The sequence below is a fragment of the Dipodomys merriami genome, unplaced genomic scaffold (assembly GCF_024711535.1).
Source record: "Dipodomys merriami isolate MVZ:Mamm:240054 unplaced genomic scaffold, mDipMer1.0.p SCAF_55, whole genome shotgun sequence".
Taxonomy (NCBI): Eukaryota; Metazoa; Chordata; class Mammalia; order Rodentia; family Heteromyidae; genus Dipodomys; species Dipodomys merriami.
In genome coordinates this window covers 4,155,953-4,174,496 of record NW_027206124.1, presented here as the reverse complement: position 1 = coordinate 4,174,496, position 18,544 = coordinate 4,155,953, and the positions used below count along the sequence as shown (strand labels likewise).

General features: G+C 43.6%; 1 protein-coding gene and 1 long non-coding RNA gene across 3 annotated transcripts in view; one reads left to right on the top strand and one right to left on the bottom strand.

The window, feature by feature from the left end:
• Window positions 1–18,544, bottom strand: part of Ep300 (E1A binding protein p300) — a 79,571-nt gene that overhangs the window by 29,359 nt on the left and 31,668 nt on the right. The window contains exons 9-16 of the mRNA XM_069999620.1: window positions 16,976–17,093; window positions 15,961–16,132; window positions 9,927–10,004; window positions 9,489–9,598; window positions 6,571–6,708; window positions 5,481–5,915; window positions 3,975–4,154; window positions 3,718–3,862 (exon numbers count right to left, since the gene is read on the bottom strand). Of these exons, the coding sequence (XP_069855721.1) occupies window positions 3,718–3,862; window positions 3,975–4,154; window positions 5,481–5,915; window positions 6,571–6,708; window positions 9,489–9,598; window positions 9,927–10,004; window positions 15,961–16,132; window positions 16,976–17,093 (1,376 nt within the window). The remainder of the gene's footprint in view (window positions 1–3,717; window positions 3,863–3,974; window positions 4,155–5,480; window positions 5,916–6,570; window positions 6,709–9,488; window positions 9,599–9,926; window positions 10,005–15,960; window positions 16,133–16,975; window positions 17,094–18,544) is intronic.
• The window catches only part of LOC138811786 (uncharacterized), a 61,253-nt gene that overhangs the window by 37,673 nt on the left and 5,036 nt on the right, over window positions 1–18,544 (top strand). Inside the window, exon 5 of one of the 2 annotated variants that reach the window (XR_011367499.1) lies at window positions 9,930–10,327. The exons of the other annotated variant lie outside the window; for it this stretch is intronic. This is a non-coding gene — a long non-coding RNA (uncharacterized lncRNA). Of the gene's footprint in view, window positions 1–9,929; window positions 10,328–18,544 lie in introns of those variants that run through there. 2 annotated transcript variants of the gene reach the window in all.

The window sequence follows — 18,544 nt, the reverse complement described above, 5'->3', positions numbered from 1 at the left end:
TCAGATCTGAGATCTAAGGGCTGTGGTTCAAAGTCAGAAGGCTAGTAAAGTCAGTGAGATTTAACCAACAAAACCCCAAAAAGGAGTTGTAGCTCAGAGAGCCAACTTTCAGTGAAAAAGGGATAGTACTCACCTCTAAGCTCAAGCCCTAGTAATAGTATATGTATGTACATGCACATACACACCATACATGCACACATGCACACATGAAGTGACTTCCCAAAAAGTAAATCCAAAGATAGCAGTGGTAAGAGAGGATGCTGTGAAGCACAACAGAAAACTTCCTCCTTCATGATACCAATGTTTAGCAGGTAAAAAAATGAGATATGGTACTCTCTTATCCCTAAAAGAACTAAAGCATTATAGTTCCTCATTAAAATGCTTTTTTTGTTGTTGGTGGTGGTGGTAGTGGTGGTGTGATCATGGGGCTTAAAGTCAGAGCATGGTCACTGTCTCTGAGTTCTTTTGCTCAAGGCTGGTTATCACTTTTGAACCAAAGCACCACTTCTGATTTAATGGTTGTTAATTGGAGGTTAAGAGTCTTCCTGGACTTTCCTGACTGGGATGGCTTTAAACTTCAATCCTTGGATCTCAGCCTCTTGACTAGCTAGTATTACAGGGATGATGTTTTAGAATGGGAAAAGTTATGACGTGGGGGTGGGTGGGTGGGTGGGTGGGTAGGTGGGTAGGTAGGTAGGTAGGTAGGTAGGTAGGTTGGTTTGCTTCCTAGCAAAAAGAATCCCAAACAGCAGGGTTATGGTAGCTGCTGTCTGTAACTATTCCAGCTATTTGGAGAATTAAATTGATGATAATGGTTCAAGACCAGCATAATGGTTCAAGACCAGCCCAAGAAAAGTTTATGTGACTACTTTTATTTTTTGTTTGTTTTTTTGGGTCCAGTCATGGGGCCTGACCTCGGCCTGGGCGCTGTCCCTCAGCTCTTCAGCTCAAGGACAGTGCTCTACCACTTCAGCCACAGCGCCACTTCTGGCTTTTTTCTTTTTGCTTATGTGGTGCTGAGGAATCGAACCCAGGGCTCTGGCATGCAAGGCATGTGCTCTACCACTGAGCCACCTTCCCAGCCCCTGCAACTACTTTTAAACCAAGTGCAGGGCCTGGTGGTAAGTGGTGGCTCACTAATCTGGGATGCCTAACATAAGCAGACTGTGGCTAGGCATATATGCCGGGGCAGCAGGAAGAGTGACTGGACCTTAAAAGTAATCAATAAAAACACAGCAGGAGGCATAGTTCTAATGTAAGAACACCAGTTTCATAAATACAATGTTCAGAGTTCAAATCCCAGCACTGAAGGAAAAAGAAAAACTATAGAATTAGAGGTTTAATTTTTTTTGGGTCAATCATGGGGCTTGAACTCAGTCTGGACCACGCCTCCACTTCCGTGCTTTTCTGTTTATGTGGTATTGAGAAATCCAACCCAGAGCTTTATGCATACTAGGCAAGCATTCCATGATTAAGCCACATCCTATTATCCCCCCAAAATTTAAACTAGTAAGATTAGATGTTTAATTCATTCAGATTGTTTTTGATACAGTTTTTCCCTGTGTAGCTCAGGCTGACATAAAAACTCAAGATACAGCACTAGTCTTGAACCATGGATCCACTTCTGGATTTTTTTTTTTTTTTTTTTTGGGTCCAGTCGTGGGGCCTGAACTCTGGGCCTGGGCGCTGTCCCTCAGCTCTTCAGCTCAAGGCTAGCACTCTACCGCTTGAGCCACAGTGCCACTTCTGGCTTTTTTTCTTTTTGCTTATGTGGTGCTGAGGAATCGAACCCAGGGCCTCATGCATGCAAGGCAAGCACTCTACCACTGAGCCACCTTCCCAGCCCCTGGATTTTTTTTGCTAATAATTGGGAGATACTAGTCTTAAGGACTTTTCTGCCTGGAGTTGACCTCGAACCACATTCCTTAGATCTCAGCTTCCAGAGTAGCTAGGATTATAGGCATGAGTCACTGCTGCCTGGCTCCTTGACAAATTTTTTCTTCTGTGATGGAAGCTTTCAAACTTTTTTTTTTTTTTTTTTTTTGGTCGGTCGTGGGGCTTGAACTCTGGGCCTGGGCGCTGTCCCTCAGCTCTTCAAGCTCAAGGCGAGCGCTCTACCACTTGAGCTACAGCGCCACTTCCGGTTTTCTGGTGGTTTATTGGAGATAGGAGTCTCACGGTTTCTCCTGCCCGGGCTGGCTATGAAACGCGATCCTCAGATCTCAGCCTCCTGAGTAGCTAGGATTACAGGCGTGAGCCACCAGCGCCCGGCTGGAAGCTTTCAAACTTTATAACTGGAACTTGAGCCTCCTTTTATCAGTTTGCCACACAGGTAGGATGACAAGCATGTATCACTATGCCTAGATATTGGGTGAACAAGAAGCCTCCAACTTGAGTCCTCCCCATTGCTGAGTCTGGATCATATATGACATACAGAATTATAAGTGTATGCCACTGGAGCCTGGCTGAAAATAACTAGTTATGTTTGGTGGCAAATGACTGCCCATGGCTATAATCCTGTTGGTCAGGAAGCTAAAACAGGAGCATCAAAATATTAGGTCATGCCAGGTACTGGTGGCTTCAAGTTTGTAATCCTAGCTACTGGAACTAAGAATTATGGTTCAAAGCCAACTTCTGCAGGAAATCCCATGAGACTTTTATCTCCAATTAACCAGTCAAAAACCTGAAGTAAAGCTGTGGTTCAAAATGTTAAAGTGCGAGCCCTAAGCAAGAGAATTCAGGGACACTGTCTAGGTCCTGAGTTCTAGCTCCCCCACACACAAAAAAAATCCTTAATAATTTCTTCTAAACAGGATGAGTTAAGATTTTTTTTTTGGGGGGGGGGGGTTGGCCATGGGGGTTGAACTCTGTGAGCTATCCCGGAGTTCATCAGCTCAAGGTGAGCACTCTGTCACTTGAGCCACAGCACCACTTCTGGTTTTCTGTTGATTAATTGAAGATAAGAGTCTCAAGGACTTTCCTGTTTGAGCTGGCTTTGAACCGTGATCCTCAGACCTCAGCCTCCTGAGTAGCTAGGATTACTGGCATGAGCCACTGGTATTGCCCCCACCCTCATCCCCACCCCCAGCCTTGCTTGAACTCAGGCCTTCTTTGCTGTCCCTGATCTTCTGCGTTCAAGGCTAACACTAAACTACTTTAGTAGATACAGCTTGACTTCTGGTTTCTCTTAGGTAGTCAATAGGAGATTAATTAGTCTCATGGGCTAAGATTATAGGCATTCTTGAACTTTTTTTTTTTGTCGGTTGTGGGGCCTGAACTCTGATCCTGGGTGCAGTCCCTCAGCTCTTCAGCTCAAGGCTAGCACTCTACCACTTGAGCCACAGTGCCACTTCGGGCTTTTTCTGCTTATGTGGTGCTAAGGAATCGAACCCAGGCCCTCATGCGTACAAGGCAAGCACTCTACCACTGAGCCACCTTCCCAGCCTATGCTTGAACTTTTGGCACCCAGTTTAAACAAGGTAAGTTTTTACAGGAGTTAACTACCAAACTGCAAAAAAAAAAAAAAAAAAAAAAAAGGTGTTGGGGGGTAGGGGTGGCACATGATAACCAGTGGTTGCTCTTTTCCAGCAATAATATATATAAAGAGACAAGTCCTAAGGCACCAAGCATAATGACATCATTAATGCCCATTTCTGAGGCCCAAGGGGCTGTTACCCTATTCCATAACCCTGAGAACAGAAAACCAAAAAGACTTACTCTTTTTCTTTGACTGTCCTGGAGCTGGAGAGGACTGAGTAGCTGACGTATTTGGCTGATCTTCCTCCTCTTTTATTTCACTTTTCAACTCGGTACCTCTCTCTTCTGGTTCTGAAGGTTCCACTTTACAGTCTTCTGGTTTGGCCTAAAACATAATGAATTTTCAGTATTATAAGACACCTTCATTTTATTTACTACAGACATACCTTATATTGAGCACCAAAACAAAACCATAGCAATTAACTCCTTTTTCTCACCTCTGGGATATCTTCAGGAGGAGCATCTGCTGATTGTGGTTGATCTACTTCCATTTTAACCTCTGTTTTTACTTCCTGTGAAGACTGCTTCTCAGGAATATTCTGAGAATTCACTTCAGTGCTACTAGTCGATGGAGGGTTTGAAACCTGTCCTTCAATGCTTACAGCAGGCTGGGAAAGCTGGGCAGAAAAAGGGCAAAGCACAAGAAAAGCTTGTCAAATTCTACAACCAGACTTTAAACTACTCAGGATCAAACACTCCTTTTTAGATAATCCTATGGTGCTTACTCTTATACTGCTTGTTTTGAGAACATTGAGAGTAAGATTTGACTATTCTGGTTGGCAGGTGATATATGAAATAGCCAGCAAAGCAAAACAGCCAGCAAAGCCAGGTGCCAGTGGCTCATGCCTGTAATCCTAGCTACTCAGGAGGCTGAGATCTGAGGATCACAGTTCAAAGGCATCCAGGGCAGGAAAGTCCGTGAGACCCTTATCTCCAATAAACCACTAGAAAACTGGAAGTGGTGCTGTGGCTCAAGTGGTAGAGCACTAGAAAACTGGAAGTGGTGCTGTAGCTCAAGTGGTAGAGCACTTGCCTTGAGCTGAAGAGCTGAGCCCCATGACCAACTAAAAAAAAAAAAAAAAAAAAAGCCAGCAAGTATCTCTCTGATAAGCATCCATTCTCTGGCAAGCATGTGAGTGGAGATAAGTTCCAAAGAGGACTGCTTCAGGAGAGCAATTATGAAGAGGACAAAGGAAACTATTATCATTTGGTTTACACTTCTCATTAAAGAAGTTTCCGATGATTTTTATTTTTATGGGGATGGTACTAGGGATTGATTGAACTGAGGGTCTTTCTAACTCCTTGGGGCATGCCTCCACCACAGAGAAAAAAATTTTTTTTAGTCAGTTGTGGGGCTTAAACTCTGGGCCTGGGCACTGTCCCGCGCTCTTCAGCTCAAGGCGAGCACTCTACCACTTGAGCCACAGCGCCACTTCCGGTTTCCTAGTAGTTTATTGGAGATAAGAGTTTCAGACTTTCTTGCCCGTGCGGCTTTGAACCCAGATCCTCAGATCTCAGCCTCCTGAGTAGCTAGGATTACAGGCGTGAGCCACCCGCCCCTGGCCACAGAGAAAATTTAAAAGCCAAACCTGGCAAGAAAAGCCATGAGATTATCTCTAAATACTGAAAAAACCAGAAGTAGAGCTGTGGCTCAAGTGGAAGAAGACAGAGCCTAGGCAGTGCCTAGGCACAGATTCAAGCCCTAGCACTGATACCCACCTTTTTCCCTAATGGACCCTTATTGCCTTCAGGCCTCAGAATTCAACATGAAACCTCAAAAGGCCAAACAAAATCATTGGAAAAATCAGGAAAATAACTAAGATTCATTCTATTTACCAAACAAGAACCAAAGATTTAAAAAAGAAATGGTTTAGAAAAAACAAAGGTCTAGTAGCGTGAAGTCGTTCTTCATAAAGCTCAGTCTCTCCCCAATATCTGCTCACCGGAGTTGCAGGCTGAGGAGGCAGCAGGGGTGCAGTTGGGGTAGGAACAGAGGCTGCTATACTCTGCTGTGACCGAGGCTGCTGCTGGGGTTGGTCAGCTGAAGGAGCAGCAGGAAGCGAAGGCTGTACTTGAGGAGGAAGCTGTGTTGGTGGTGTAGGTGTCTGCCTGGACGGGGGATGGAGAGCTTGGGACTGAGGCCCAGGTGGCAAAGTAGGAGGTGTAGGAACAGGTGCTGGAATTGCTGTTGCTGGAGGCTGCTGAGCCCCTATGCTTGGAGGAGTGTGATGAGGAGTAGGGGTACGACTAGGTACAGGAGAGGGTGAATTCTGATGCAGAGCTTGTTGAGGGAGAGGGGGACAGTGAATGTGGTTCCCTTGAGACCCTGGAGGCATTATAGGAGAATTCACTGGGCAGGAAGAACTGGACATTTGTGCCTGTTAAGATGAAAAGTAAAAGTTATTTCCAGAGGCAGGTTGTAAGCATTTAAAGAAACAAAGTTAGCACCCCCAAATGCTATTACTGGGAGAGGGATAAGTGCTTATTTTTAAACAATACAACTGATAACTGTACTTAACTAAGAGATTGCAAAATATTCAGCAGAATGGCCTCAGCATTGTAGGGATATGGGAGACAGTGCACAAAGTGCCCTGGGACCCTCCTATGCCCTCTTCAGCCAGAGTTCCTCCTCCTACATTGCAGTTCTCACTAAGATTTTATTTTTCTAAAGTGTTCACTCCTAAAAAAAAACAGTGGAAACCACCAATTTAAATTAATTCCTAGTTTGTCACACTACTACTTCTATGTAACAGAATAACCACTTTATTTTCAGAACATTATATTCTAAGATTGTTATTTCACACACACACACACACACACACACACACACACGCCGCCCTCCCCCCCATTTTATTTCCAAGTTTGTGGCCAGCCTCGGATAGGGAGGTTCTCAAGACAAAAGATAAAAATAAAATGAACAACAACAAAAAAAATCCCATGTTTTCACACACTATTGGTTGCCACCCTTCCCTGTAAACTTAGGGAAGATTTCAAGAATAAAAAATAAGTAAAAAGTACATTTATGAGACATACTTGAGAAACTGGTGCTTGACCGTTGGAAGGAGCCAAAGGCATATTTGTTACATTCATGCCCTGTGGTGGGAACTGAGTCTGGGAGAGGAATTGGCTCTGGCTGGAAGGCTGCTGCATTCGAGGCCCATAGCCCATAGGCTGTAAAAGAAATAGAGCATGAAACTGTTTCATTAGTTATTCTACTACAAGTGGAATCGTCAACTGCTCTGGCTCTCCTGTAGGGTTTTTGGAACAGAGAGGGAGACAAGTCAATAGGCAAAGGAGAGCAAGAATAGGAAGAGAAAGAACATAGTAGAATTATTTATCTTTTTTCTTTTTTTGTGGGGGGGGATTGGTCGTGGGGCTTGAACTCTGGGCTTGGGCACTATCCCTCAGCTCTTCAGCTCAAGGCGAGTACTCTACCACTTAAGCCACAGTGCCACCACTTCTGGTTTTCTGAATGGTTTATTAGAGACAAGAATCTCACAGAATTCCCTGCCCAGGCTGGCTTTGAACCACTATCCTCACATCTCATCTCCTGAGTAGCTAGGATTACAGGCGTGAACCACTGACGCCTGGCTAGAATTACTTTTATGCCAAGGTAACAGAGACTAGTCTTCTTTCAAGAATGTACAAATGAGGCTGGGAATGTGGCTTGGTGGTAGAATGTATGTCTAGCATGCATGAAGCCCTGGGTTGGATTCCTCAGTACCACATACAAATAAAATGCCGGAAGTGGCACTGTGGCTCAAGTGGTAGAGTGCTAGCCTTGGATTCAGGGACAGTGCCCAGGCCCTGAGTTAAAGCCCCAAGACTGGCAAAACAAAAACAAAAAACAAAACAACAAAACAAGAATGTACAAATGAACAAGTCCTTGTTACATGAAGCTACTGGAATAGGTAAGAAAAAGCAATGCGAAGACATCAGCTCTTTGCTCTTGTTGGTGCTATGAACACAATTCTAAGAATCCTTAGTGGTTAAAAAAGTCAAATTCGATAAGTTGTGGCTGAGAATCACAGAATTCAGAATCTGCAAATGTTGTTGCATTTATAATGGTATCATACTTTTTTCATTTTCAGTTCCATTATGTGACTTGACTCAGGCACCAGTTCTGTCCAAGTTTTTTGCATAAGGCCACTTGAGCCACAGCTCCACTTGTGCCTTTTGTTGATAAACTGGCAATAAGAATAAAAAATTTTCCTACCTCAGCAGGCTTCAAACTACAATCCTCAGATCTAAGCCTTCTAAATAACCAGGCCAATGACTCAGCTTATTTTTTGAAATTAGTGGTTGAGATAGGGTCTTGCAAAATTGTTGTCAAACTGGCCTTTGAACTGTGATACTCTTAAATCTCTGTGATACTCTTAAATCTCTGTCTCTCTTTTTTTTTTTTTTTGGGTCAGACATGGGGCTTGAACTCTGGGCTTGGGCACTGTCCCTGGGTTCCTCTGCTCAAGGCGAGCACTCTACCGCTTGAGCCACAGTTCCACTTCTGTTTTTCTAGATAAGAGTTTCATGGACTTTCCTACCTGGGCTGGCTTTGAACAGCACTCCTCATATCTCAGCTTCCTGAGTAGCTAGGATTACAGGCTTGAGCCACTGGCCCCTGGCAATCTCTGCCTCTTGAGTGGCTAGGGTTACAGACCTCATCCACTGAACCTAGACTGTTAGAAAATTTTCTTTTCTTTCTTTCTTTTATTTTTTTTTGGGGGGGAGTGGGGGGGGGTCCGGTCGTGGGGCCTGAACTCTGGGTCTGGGCACTGTCCCTCAGCTCTTCAGCTCAAGGCTAGCGCTCTACCACTTGAGCCACAGTGCTACTTCCGGCTTTTTTCTTTTTGCTTATGTGGTGCTGAGGAATCAAACCCAGGGCCTCAGGCATGGAAGGCAAGCGCTCTACTGCTAAACCACCTTACCACCCCTGTTAGAAAAATTTCTAAAAATCTATTACTAGGTAAGAGATCAACACAATTAATTTTAGTATCTGTTTCCTATTTATGTTATGTCATTCTCATTTGGAGACAGTACTGAGGACTGAATTGGGGAACATGCTTGCCAGACTGTACTAGTGAGTCACATATCTTTTGTTTGTACTGTTTATATTGAGATAGGGTCTTAAGTTTTTGTCTAGATATGCATTTGTTCAGCATCTTCCCATTTTACACTTCCTGCCACAACATCTCCTAATCTGTTTCCCAAGTAGCCAGGATTACAGAGATGGGTCACTTGTACATATCTGGTAATTTAGAGTTTGGTAGTCCACTTCTTTAAATACTGTATCTCTTCCCATCTCTGAAACTTTATACTATTTCACTGTATATTAAGGGACAAATACAATGTAAGTGCAATACAAGAACAAGGTTTCCCTGGGCAAAGATGGATCACCCTGTAATCCTATCTATTGCAGAAGCTCAGATCAGAGGATTAGTTTAAAGCAGTTAATTCCACTCAACTACAAAAAAAAGCCAGAAATGGAGCTATTACTCAAGTGGCAGAGGTCTAACATTGAGACAAACATCTCAAGGACAAGGCCCAGGCCCTAAGTACAGGCCCCAGTACAACCCTGCCCTCATAAAACACACACCAAGGTGCCATGGCTTAAACAAACTTATTTATAAAAAGTAGAAATAGCCAGGCACTGATGGCTCAGGCCTATAATCCTAATTATTCAGGAGGCTGAGATCTGAGGATCACAGTTCAAAGCCAGCCCGACGAAGGAAAGTCCATGAGACTCTCATCTCCAATTAACCACCTGAAAACTGGAAGTGGTGCTGTGACTCAAGTGGTCAAGTGCTATCCTTGAGATGAAGAGCTCAGGGCCCAGAGTTCAAGCCCCATGACCAACAAAAGAGAGAGAGAGACAGAGAGAGAGAGAGACAGAGAGAAATATTTATAACTATCGTGTAAAGTGAAAACACAATACCCAAATGAGCCAAACTAACCGCACTAAGAGCACCAGGCTGAGCCATCTGTCCATGGTGCTGAAGGGGAGAAGTTTGTCGGGGTCCAATAGGAGGCTGGGGAATATTCATCTGGCTGAACTGATTCAAACCTGTGAACACATATAAAATGTTGCATCTGCACATATCCATAGAACTGGAGAACCACAATACAAAGCTTCTGAACTAAATTCTACATCCTGACTAAGTGTTTAAACGGTATGCCTGATCTTTATCTATTGTCAGCTAGTCCCTTTTCACCAGTCAATATGCTTTTTAATCCATCCTCCATTTCTCAGTGAGTTTCAATTCAAAGAGGTTCTAATTTCCAAAGGAGACAATATCTGCTGTTAGCCTAAAGCAGAATATGGAGAGGAAAGTATAGTCCTGAAATATACTAGGGATTCTTCAAGTTGCCAATGAATCTCTTTCACCACTTACCAGGTTGTGGCGTTATCCGAGGCATCATCTGATTTGGCACACTACCACGGATCATATTTGGGTCAGGTAGAGGACCATCTGGAGGAAAGAAAGGGTTCAACAAAGATCTTTCATCAGTGGCCCATTACCAATACAACAAAAAGCCACAGATCATTAATATTAACAGTTTCAAGAATTCAGCGTAACCTGCCTTGCATGCCTGAGGCCCTGGGTTCAATTCCTCAGCACCACATAAGCAAAAAGAAAAAAGCCGGAAGTGGCGCTGTGGCTCAAGTGGTAGAGTGCTAGCCTTGAGCTGAAGAGCTGAGGGACAGCGCCCAGGCCCAGAGTTCAGGCCCCACAACTGGACCCAAAAAAAAAAAAAGAATTCAGCGTAACCCAGAGCTTTCCCACTGCTAAGATAGGAGCCAATCTAACAAAGATACCACTTTCTCATCCTGTGGACCCATCTTGGCCTTGTTGCTATGGTAAGTTCAGAGAACTGGCCTCAGCGATAGGGACACCTACTGTATTTGAGGATGAGCAAGTATCATTATCTGCTGCCATATGTGTTTCACGGATAGGAAAAGGATAGTCAGTTATAGGTAGGACATTGTGGTGGCTCCATACCCCTACCAGAGGACTACTTGAGCAACACTAGTTGCATCATCCTGAATGATGGTACTTTACTACCTTAATAGAAGCAAACTCTAGTTCTACGTAACTCCCCTAAAAACAGAGGGGAGCCTATAGGCCTAGAGGAAAGGTGGCACCAGAGGTAACACCATACTCAGGGGCGGGGGATAAGCAAGGGAAATAAAAGAGTTGGGGGTGAGGCCAGATGAGGGACCCATGAGGGCTAAGTATATGGCACCGAAACACTGGCATTGGAAGATGTGGTACATCTAGGGCTATCTGGTTTGGGTCCTTCTAGCAGCCCCCTGGCCAGATATGTCTAATGCTTCCCCATCAGGCATCTTGTTGCCATAATCCTCTTGATCTGAGCATGCTCCCATGGTTGCAACTAGCAAAGGAGCTCTGGTGTGCCCTCTTCAGCACCTCTACTCAGCCAGCAAGGGATGATAAGTGCTGGTACCAAAGCCAAGGACCAACCTTTAACCATTTAAGAAACTAAAGCTAGCGACTTCCTTGAACCACTGGTGCTGCTGGGGCACAGCTGCCCAGCCACTGTCCCGATTTGCCTTAAAACTGAGAGGAGAATCTAGTCTTTGCATTTAGCTGAAGGTTTCAAACTGAAGAAGGCACACTGTGTGATTAAGTAGCTCTTTAAATGATTTGCCTGATTAAGTAGCTCCTTAAAAATAGGCTGAGTATGGGGGCTGGGAAGGTGGCTCAGTGGTAGAGCGCTTGCCTTGCATGCCTGAGGCCCTGGGTTCGATTCCTCAGCAACACATAAGCAAAGAGAAAAAAGCTGGAAGTGGCGCTGTGGCTCAAGTGGTAGAGCGCTAGCCTTGAGCTGAAGAGCTGAGGGACAGCGCCCAGGCCCAGAGTTCAGGCCCCACGACCGGACCAAAAAAAAAAAAAAAAAAAGGCTGAGTAAGTATGGATAAAAAGCCTGCATCATATGTAACTTAGGAGTTACATTCTCAAAAAACAAGCTCTGAACAATACCTGAACCTGGAAAAAGACAAAAACTGGGTCAAGGTTAATAAGGAATTACTGAGTATATTTAAACACAAAAATAGTTTTAAAAAATCTGTTCTATAAATATACTTATGTTCAAATATAATGTTTTTTGAGGTAGAGGAAAGTGCTTCTGGGCTGGGAAGGTGGCTCAGTGGTAGAGTGTTTGCCTTGCATGCCTGAGGCCCTGGGTTCGATTCCTCAGCACCACATAAGCAAAGAGAAAAAAGCCGGAAGTGGTGCTGTGGCTCAAGTGGTAGAGCGCTAGCCTTGAGCTGAAGAGCTAAGGGACAGCGCCCAGGCCCAGAGTTCAGGCCCCACAACTGGACCCCCCCCCCAAAAAAAAGGAAAGTGCTTTTAGCAGGGTTGAACTCAGGGCCTCAAGCTAGTGCTTATCTTTTCTGCTTTAAGTTGGCATTCTACCACTCTAGCCACAGCTATACTTCCAACTCTTAGTGGTTAATTGGAGATAAGAGTCTGGCCTTTTTTTGCCCAGGTTGGCTTTGAAATGTGATCCTCGGATGATAAGTCTCCTTAGTAGCTATGTGACTGGTCACAGGGACAAATGCCTGCAAATCTACATACTCAAAAGACAGAGACAGGGAGGACCACAGTTCAGGGCTAGTTTGACCAATTAGGTAGAGAATGGTGGTATGTGCCTGCCATCCAACTACATGAGAAGAACAGGAAGGACTGTGATCTAAGACTGGATGAGGAGACAAACTTAAGATCCTAACTGAACAATATAAAAGAGATATGGGGTGTAGCCAGCAGAGAGCTTGACTAATTGAGATCAATTTAGTTCTACATGATAAGAAAAGAACCAAGGATTATTTGCACATCCTGTAGGACATTCCAACAAGGTAGGGTGTGTAGAAAAGAAACAACTTTTACAGTATCCTGAGAAGAGATAGAACAAGATTCCTGTAGTAACCTAGCTCCTCCCTCACAAATGCTACATATTCAAGCTCCAGACACATTCACTGGTAAAATACTCTGCTTTAAGGAGAAAATAAGCACCATGTCAGGTAACACTCATCTTCAGCAAACATGATTTCAATCTTTCAGACAGAAAATATACACACTGTGTATAACTTTCCACATATTTAATCTTTCATTCTTTTACTAAGGTAAAAAGCACCTTTTTGTAAAGCCTATTGTGGGGCTTGAACTCACTTCCTAGTTGCTGTCCCTGAGCCTCTTTTTGTGCTGCTCAAGGCTAGTGCTCCACCACTTGAGCAACAGAGCCACTGGGTTTTTTTTGTTTTCTTTTTTGGGTTTTTTTGGTCCGGTCATGGGGCCTGAACTCTGGGCCTGGGCGCTGTCCCTCAGCTCTTCAGCTCAAGGCTAGCGCTCTACCACTTGAGCTACAGCGCCACTTCTGGCTTTTTTTCTTTTTGCTTATGTGGTGCTGAGGAATCGAACCCAGGGCCTCAGGCATGCAAGGCAAGTGCTCTACCACTGAGCCAGTGGCCTTCCCAGCCTGTTTTTTGGGTTGTTGTGGGGCCTGAACTCTGGACCTGGGCGTTGTCCCCTAGCTCTTCAGCTCAATGCTAGCACTCTACCACTCGAGCAACAGTACCACTTCCGGTTTTCTGGTGATTAGTCAGAGATAAGACTCTCAAAGACTTTCCTGCCCTGGCTAAGTTTGAACCGTGATCCTCAGATCTCAGCCTCCTGAGTAGCTAGGAATACAGGCAGGAGCTACTGGCACCCTGCTGTTTATTTACTTATTTTTTAAGTAAGTATTAAAGATGCTCATTACTAGCCATGGACCGGTGGCTCTGGTTAATTGGAGATACGAGTCTCAAGGACTCTTCTGCCCTGGCTGGGTTTGAACCGTGATGCTCAGATCTCAGCCTCCTGAATAGCTAGGACAATAAGCGTGAGCCACTGGTGCCCAGCTTTATGCCAACTTTTAAAAGTATTTCCACTAATATTCTGTTTGCCTTATATTTTTTGTATGATTTTTGCATGCAAATTAAAGTAAGGAAGTAAGCTACTTTGGCAGATATAAACTTGTTCCATGGGCTGGGAAGGTGGCTCAGTGGTAGAGTGCTTGCCTTGCATGCCTGAGGCCCTGGGTTTGATTCCTCAGCACCATATAAGCAAAAAGAAAAAAGCCGGAAGTGGTGCTGTGGCTCAAGTGGTAGAGCACTAGCCTTGAGCTGAAGAGCTGAGGGACTGTGTCCAGGCCCAGAGTTCAGGCCCCACGACCAGACCAAAAAAAAAAAAAAAACAAGAAACAAAAACAAAAAAAACCAAACTTATTCCTAGAAATGGTTTTTGGTCTAGTCTATAGTGCTGGTGTCTCATGCTTATAATCGTAGCTACTCAGGAGGCTCAGATCACAGTTCAAAGCCAGCCTAGGCAAGAAAGTCCATGAGACTCTTACCTCCAATAAACCACCAGAAAACCAGAAGTAGTGCTGTGGCTCAAGTGGTAGAGCTCTTAACTTGAGCTGAAGAGCTGAGGGACAGTGCCCTGGCCCAGAGTTCAAGCCCCATGACAAACCAAAAAATAAAATAAAATTTTCAACCCAACTCATGTAGCTCAAGTAAAGACCTCTGCTTCTATGTCCTGAGTTACTAATCATATACTAAGATAATTTCTTTAACACTAATGTTTTTGCTTTTTCTGTTGTTTCTAGTACTGGGGCTTGAATTCATGCCCTGTGTGCTCAAGACTGGCACTCTAACACATCTGAGCCACAGAGCCCTATCTCCACTGTGGTATTTTGTTGGTCTCACAAACTTTCCTATAGGGACTGGTCTTAAACAACAATCCTCAGATCAGGCTCTTGAGGAACTAGGACTATAAGGATCAACCTTATTGGCACCAAGCTCCAACACTAATCTTGCCTTTCCCAATTCTAAAAATCTGTTTCCTACCTAGCTGAAAAGAGACACATTTTCATTAACTACTTGTAAGGGTATGTGGTTGGAACTTGGTGATCTCACACTTACTAGGGAGATGTTCTACTACTTCAGCTCATGCCCTCCCCCCTTATTAGTTGATTAGTTGATTAGAGCCTCCCAGTTGGGCCCCAGATACTAACATCTGCCTATTAAGACTTACTAGCATAGCTGATATGAAAGGACACCCATCTATCATTGAGTAGTGCTCTCATAAATTTCTCTGCTCAGGGCTGGGAAGGTGGCTCAGTGGTAGAGCGCTTGCCTTGCATGCCTGAGGCCCTGGGTTCGATTCCTCAGCACCACATACGCAAAAAGAAAAAAGCCGGAAGTGGTACTGTGGCTCAAGTGGTAGAGTGCTAGCCTTGAGCTGAACAGCTGAGGGACAGCACCCAGGCCCAGAGTTCAGGCCCCACGACCGGACCCCCAAAAAAAAAAAAACAAAAACAAAAACAAATAAATTTCTCTGCTCAGGTTGGCTTCCCATTCTTAGTCTTCTAAACAGAATTATAGATGTGAACTAGCCTTGCATATGGATCTTCCCTTGCTCCTTAAAGCCTCCATGTATAACTGTTTCGGCCAGAAATGTTGCTCTTCCTAATTCTGCTTGCATCTTGGCACTAGAAACCAGTCAATGTCACTGGTGGCATTAAAGCTGCTGAAGATCAGGGACAACTAATATTCCGTATTTTAGGACCTCATGAAAGGAAGGTATATTTTTTAATTCCACTAACAACCCACTGGAAGTAGTGTCTCTGCTGACTCAGCTGACTCAGCTGGCAGGGGCAGGAAAGTCTGTGAGACTCTTATCTCCAATTGACCACCAATAAATTGGAAGTGGTGCTGTGGCTCAAGTGGCTTAAGCTTGAGCTAAAGAGCTTGGGGATAGTGCCTAGGCCCAGAGTTAAAGCCCCACACTGACCAAAAAAAGGAATAGGAGTGTGACTAAAGCACTGGCCCTGAATTCAAGACCCAGCATAACCCCCACCATCCCCAGACACAAACAGGTATATGGCTATTTAGATTTTGAAAATATGAAGCACAATGGGTCATAATAATAATCTCAGCACTTGAGAAACAAAGGCAGGATGAACCTAAATCACAATGGCCTGTCTTAAAATACAAAACATTAAATGATAAAAAAATTAGCTCACGATTATAATCCTAGCTACTCAGGAAGCTAGTATCACAGTTCAAAGCCAGCCCAGGCTTCAGCCTGGAGATGAAGAACTGAGGGACAGTGCCCATGCCCAGTTCAAGTTCAATGACAAAAAAGTAAATAAATAAATAAAATTAGATCTTTTAGGGACCCCTAAACCTAGATGGCCTACAATCATGAATTGCCTGCCTGTTATGAACTGTCATTTCCTGGTATCACTGTGACAGATATTGTGGGCACTAAAGATGTCAGATTATAAAGTCACACTAAATATCATATGCAGAAATCTTTTAATATACTTTTCTACTATCGTTTTACTAGGATGAAAGGCACTTACTGGAAGTCATTCCTGGTTGTGGCTGCCCCATGTTAGGGCCTGGATTCATGGAAACTGGTACCATGCTTGCATTTGGTAGCATACTTTGTTTCTGTAGTCTAGTCCTTCGTTTTTCTTCTAGTTCTTTCTGGATTTTATAGATCTTCTCAGCTAGAAGGTGGTAATATTCTGCCTGTTTTTGGATTTTTAAAGTAAAAGATGTTTTAAAAAACAAAGATGATTGGATAATAATAATAATAAAGAACCAAAACCAAGTATTAGCTTCATTTAAAAGACAATGGAGAAGTATCCATGTACTTAGCCTTTGGTGACAGTTCAAACATGAGCTTGTTTGTAGTATGAGACACAAATCTCATAGAATTTATACAATAAAGCACAACCTCTACAAGTATGTTTGCAGAATACACACTTGTAATTTACAGTATCCTATATTTTGAAGTAGTATGAATACAGAAAAGGAAGTTCAATTGCTGTTTTGAAAAAAAACTTCAGGGTTGGGAAAGGTGGCTCAGTGGTAGAGTGCTTTTCTAGCATCAATGAGGCCCTGGATTCGATTCCTCAGCACTACATAAGCAGAAAGAGCCAGAAGTGGCGCTGTCGCTCAAGTGGTAGAGGGCTAGACTTGAATGGAAGAGCTGAGGGACAGCACCCAGGCCCGGAGTTCAAGCCCCACAACCAACAAAAATAAATGAAACTTCAGATGAAAACATCAAGTAGCTGATTTACCATATTCTCAAGAAAAAAAGCACAGAGCAATAATAGCTCAGACACTTTTCAACTGATGGAAGGATAATCAAGATAACGTGCCATGTGCAAGGCAGTATATTAAAAGGACAAATATGATTCTTGGTTATGTTCACTTAGAAAATTGCTTCATCTTGCTTGGGGCTTGGTAAAAGTTGAGCTAACAGCATAAGTGAGTCCTTCTAAGTGTTGCATGCAATAATGTAGATGGAGGATAAACTAACCAGGAAAAACCCAGTTTTATAAATAGAAAGAAAAGCCACATGCTTACTCTATTATTTGCAGATTCATACATGTCCCCTTCTACTTTCCGAGCATATGCAACCAGGTTTTCCATTCGTCTGTCTTTTAAAGCAGCAGGATCCGGAGTGGGAAATATGGCTTGAACACTAGGAATAGAAAATTCCACTACTGTAGTAACTTGTCGGATTTTCATTCATTTCATAGAAATGCACAATATTTTAAGTGTTTTCCCAGTTAGTTTTTTTTCCATTTCAATATACTGAATATGTTGAGCTTTAAAAAAATGAAAAGGTAAATAGGGAAGGTGGCTCAGTGGTAGAGTGCTTGCCTCACATGCATGAGACCCTGGGTTGGATTCCTCAGCACCACATAAACAGAAAAAAAACGGAAGTTGCATTGTGGCTCAAGTGGTAGAGCACTCTGAGTTGAAGAGCTGAGCGACAGTGTCCAGGCCCAGAGTTCAAGCCCCAAAACCGACAAAGAAAAAAAAAAAAAAAAAAGGAATAGGAGTATGACTAAAGAGGTATAGTGCGAGCTGGGAAGTTGGCTCAGTGGTAGAGCGCTTGCCTTGCATGCATGAGGCCCTGGGTTCGATTCCTCAGCACCACATAAGCAAAAAGAAAAAAGCCGAAGTGGAGCTGTGGCTCAAGTAGTAGAGCTCTAGCCTTGAGCTGAACAGCTGAGGGACAGCGCCCAGGCCTAGAGTTCGGGCCCCATGACCAGACACAAAAAAAAAAAAGAAAAAAAAGAAAGAAAAAGACGTATAGTGCCTACATTCAATCTCCAATACCAAAACCACAAAACAAAGTAAAGCAAAACAAAACAAAAGAACCTTTTACCTGTCAAAGATCATTTATAGGGCTACCATTTTAGAATACCTAAATGGAACTAAGGAATAGTAGGTGAAATGGAAAGGTACTTCCTCCAAGAATGTTCCATGTTCTTTGTAGGATTTGCTCTTATTTATCATGGTCTAGGCTCTGCATTCATTATATATTACAGCACATTATATTTTATCAGTTCATATCTACCCTTGGACTGCCACTGAACAGGCAAGAACTTTTTCAAATTCGAGTTTTTGAGCACTACCATATATCAATTGCACAACCAAGAGTATAGAAGATTTTCATTAACCAAAGAACAGATCTACCAACAAGATTCAGATTGTCAATACAATATAAAAGCTTTACAGGGGCTGGGACGGTGGCTCAGTGGTAGAGCACTTGCCTTGCATGCATGAGGCCCTGGGTTCGATTCCTCAGCACCACGTAAGCAAAAAGAAAAAAGCCAGAAGTGGTGTTGTGGCTCAAGTGGTAGAGCGCTATCCTTGAGCTGAAGAGCTGAGGGACAGCATCCAGACCCAGAGTTCAGGCCCCACGACTGGACCCCCCCCCCCAAAAAAAACAGCTTTACCACAAAAACAAACAAAAAATAGATATTCCTGCTATCACATGTTAAAGAACTAAAGCTAGGGCTGGGAAGGTGGCTCAGTGGTAGAGCGCTTGCCTTGCATGCCTGAGGCCCTGGGTTCGATTCCTCAGCACCACATAAGCAAAAAGAAAAAAGCCGGAAGTGGCGCTGTGGCTCAAGTGGTAGA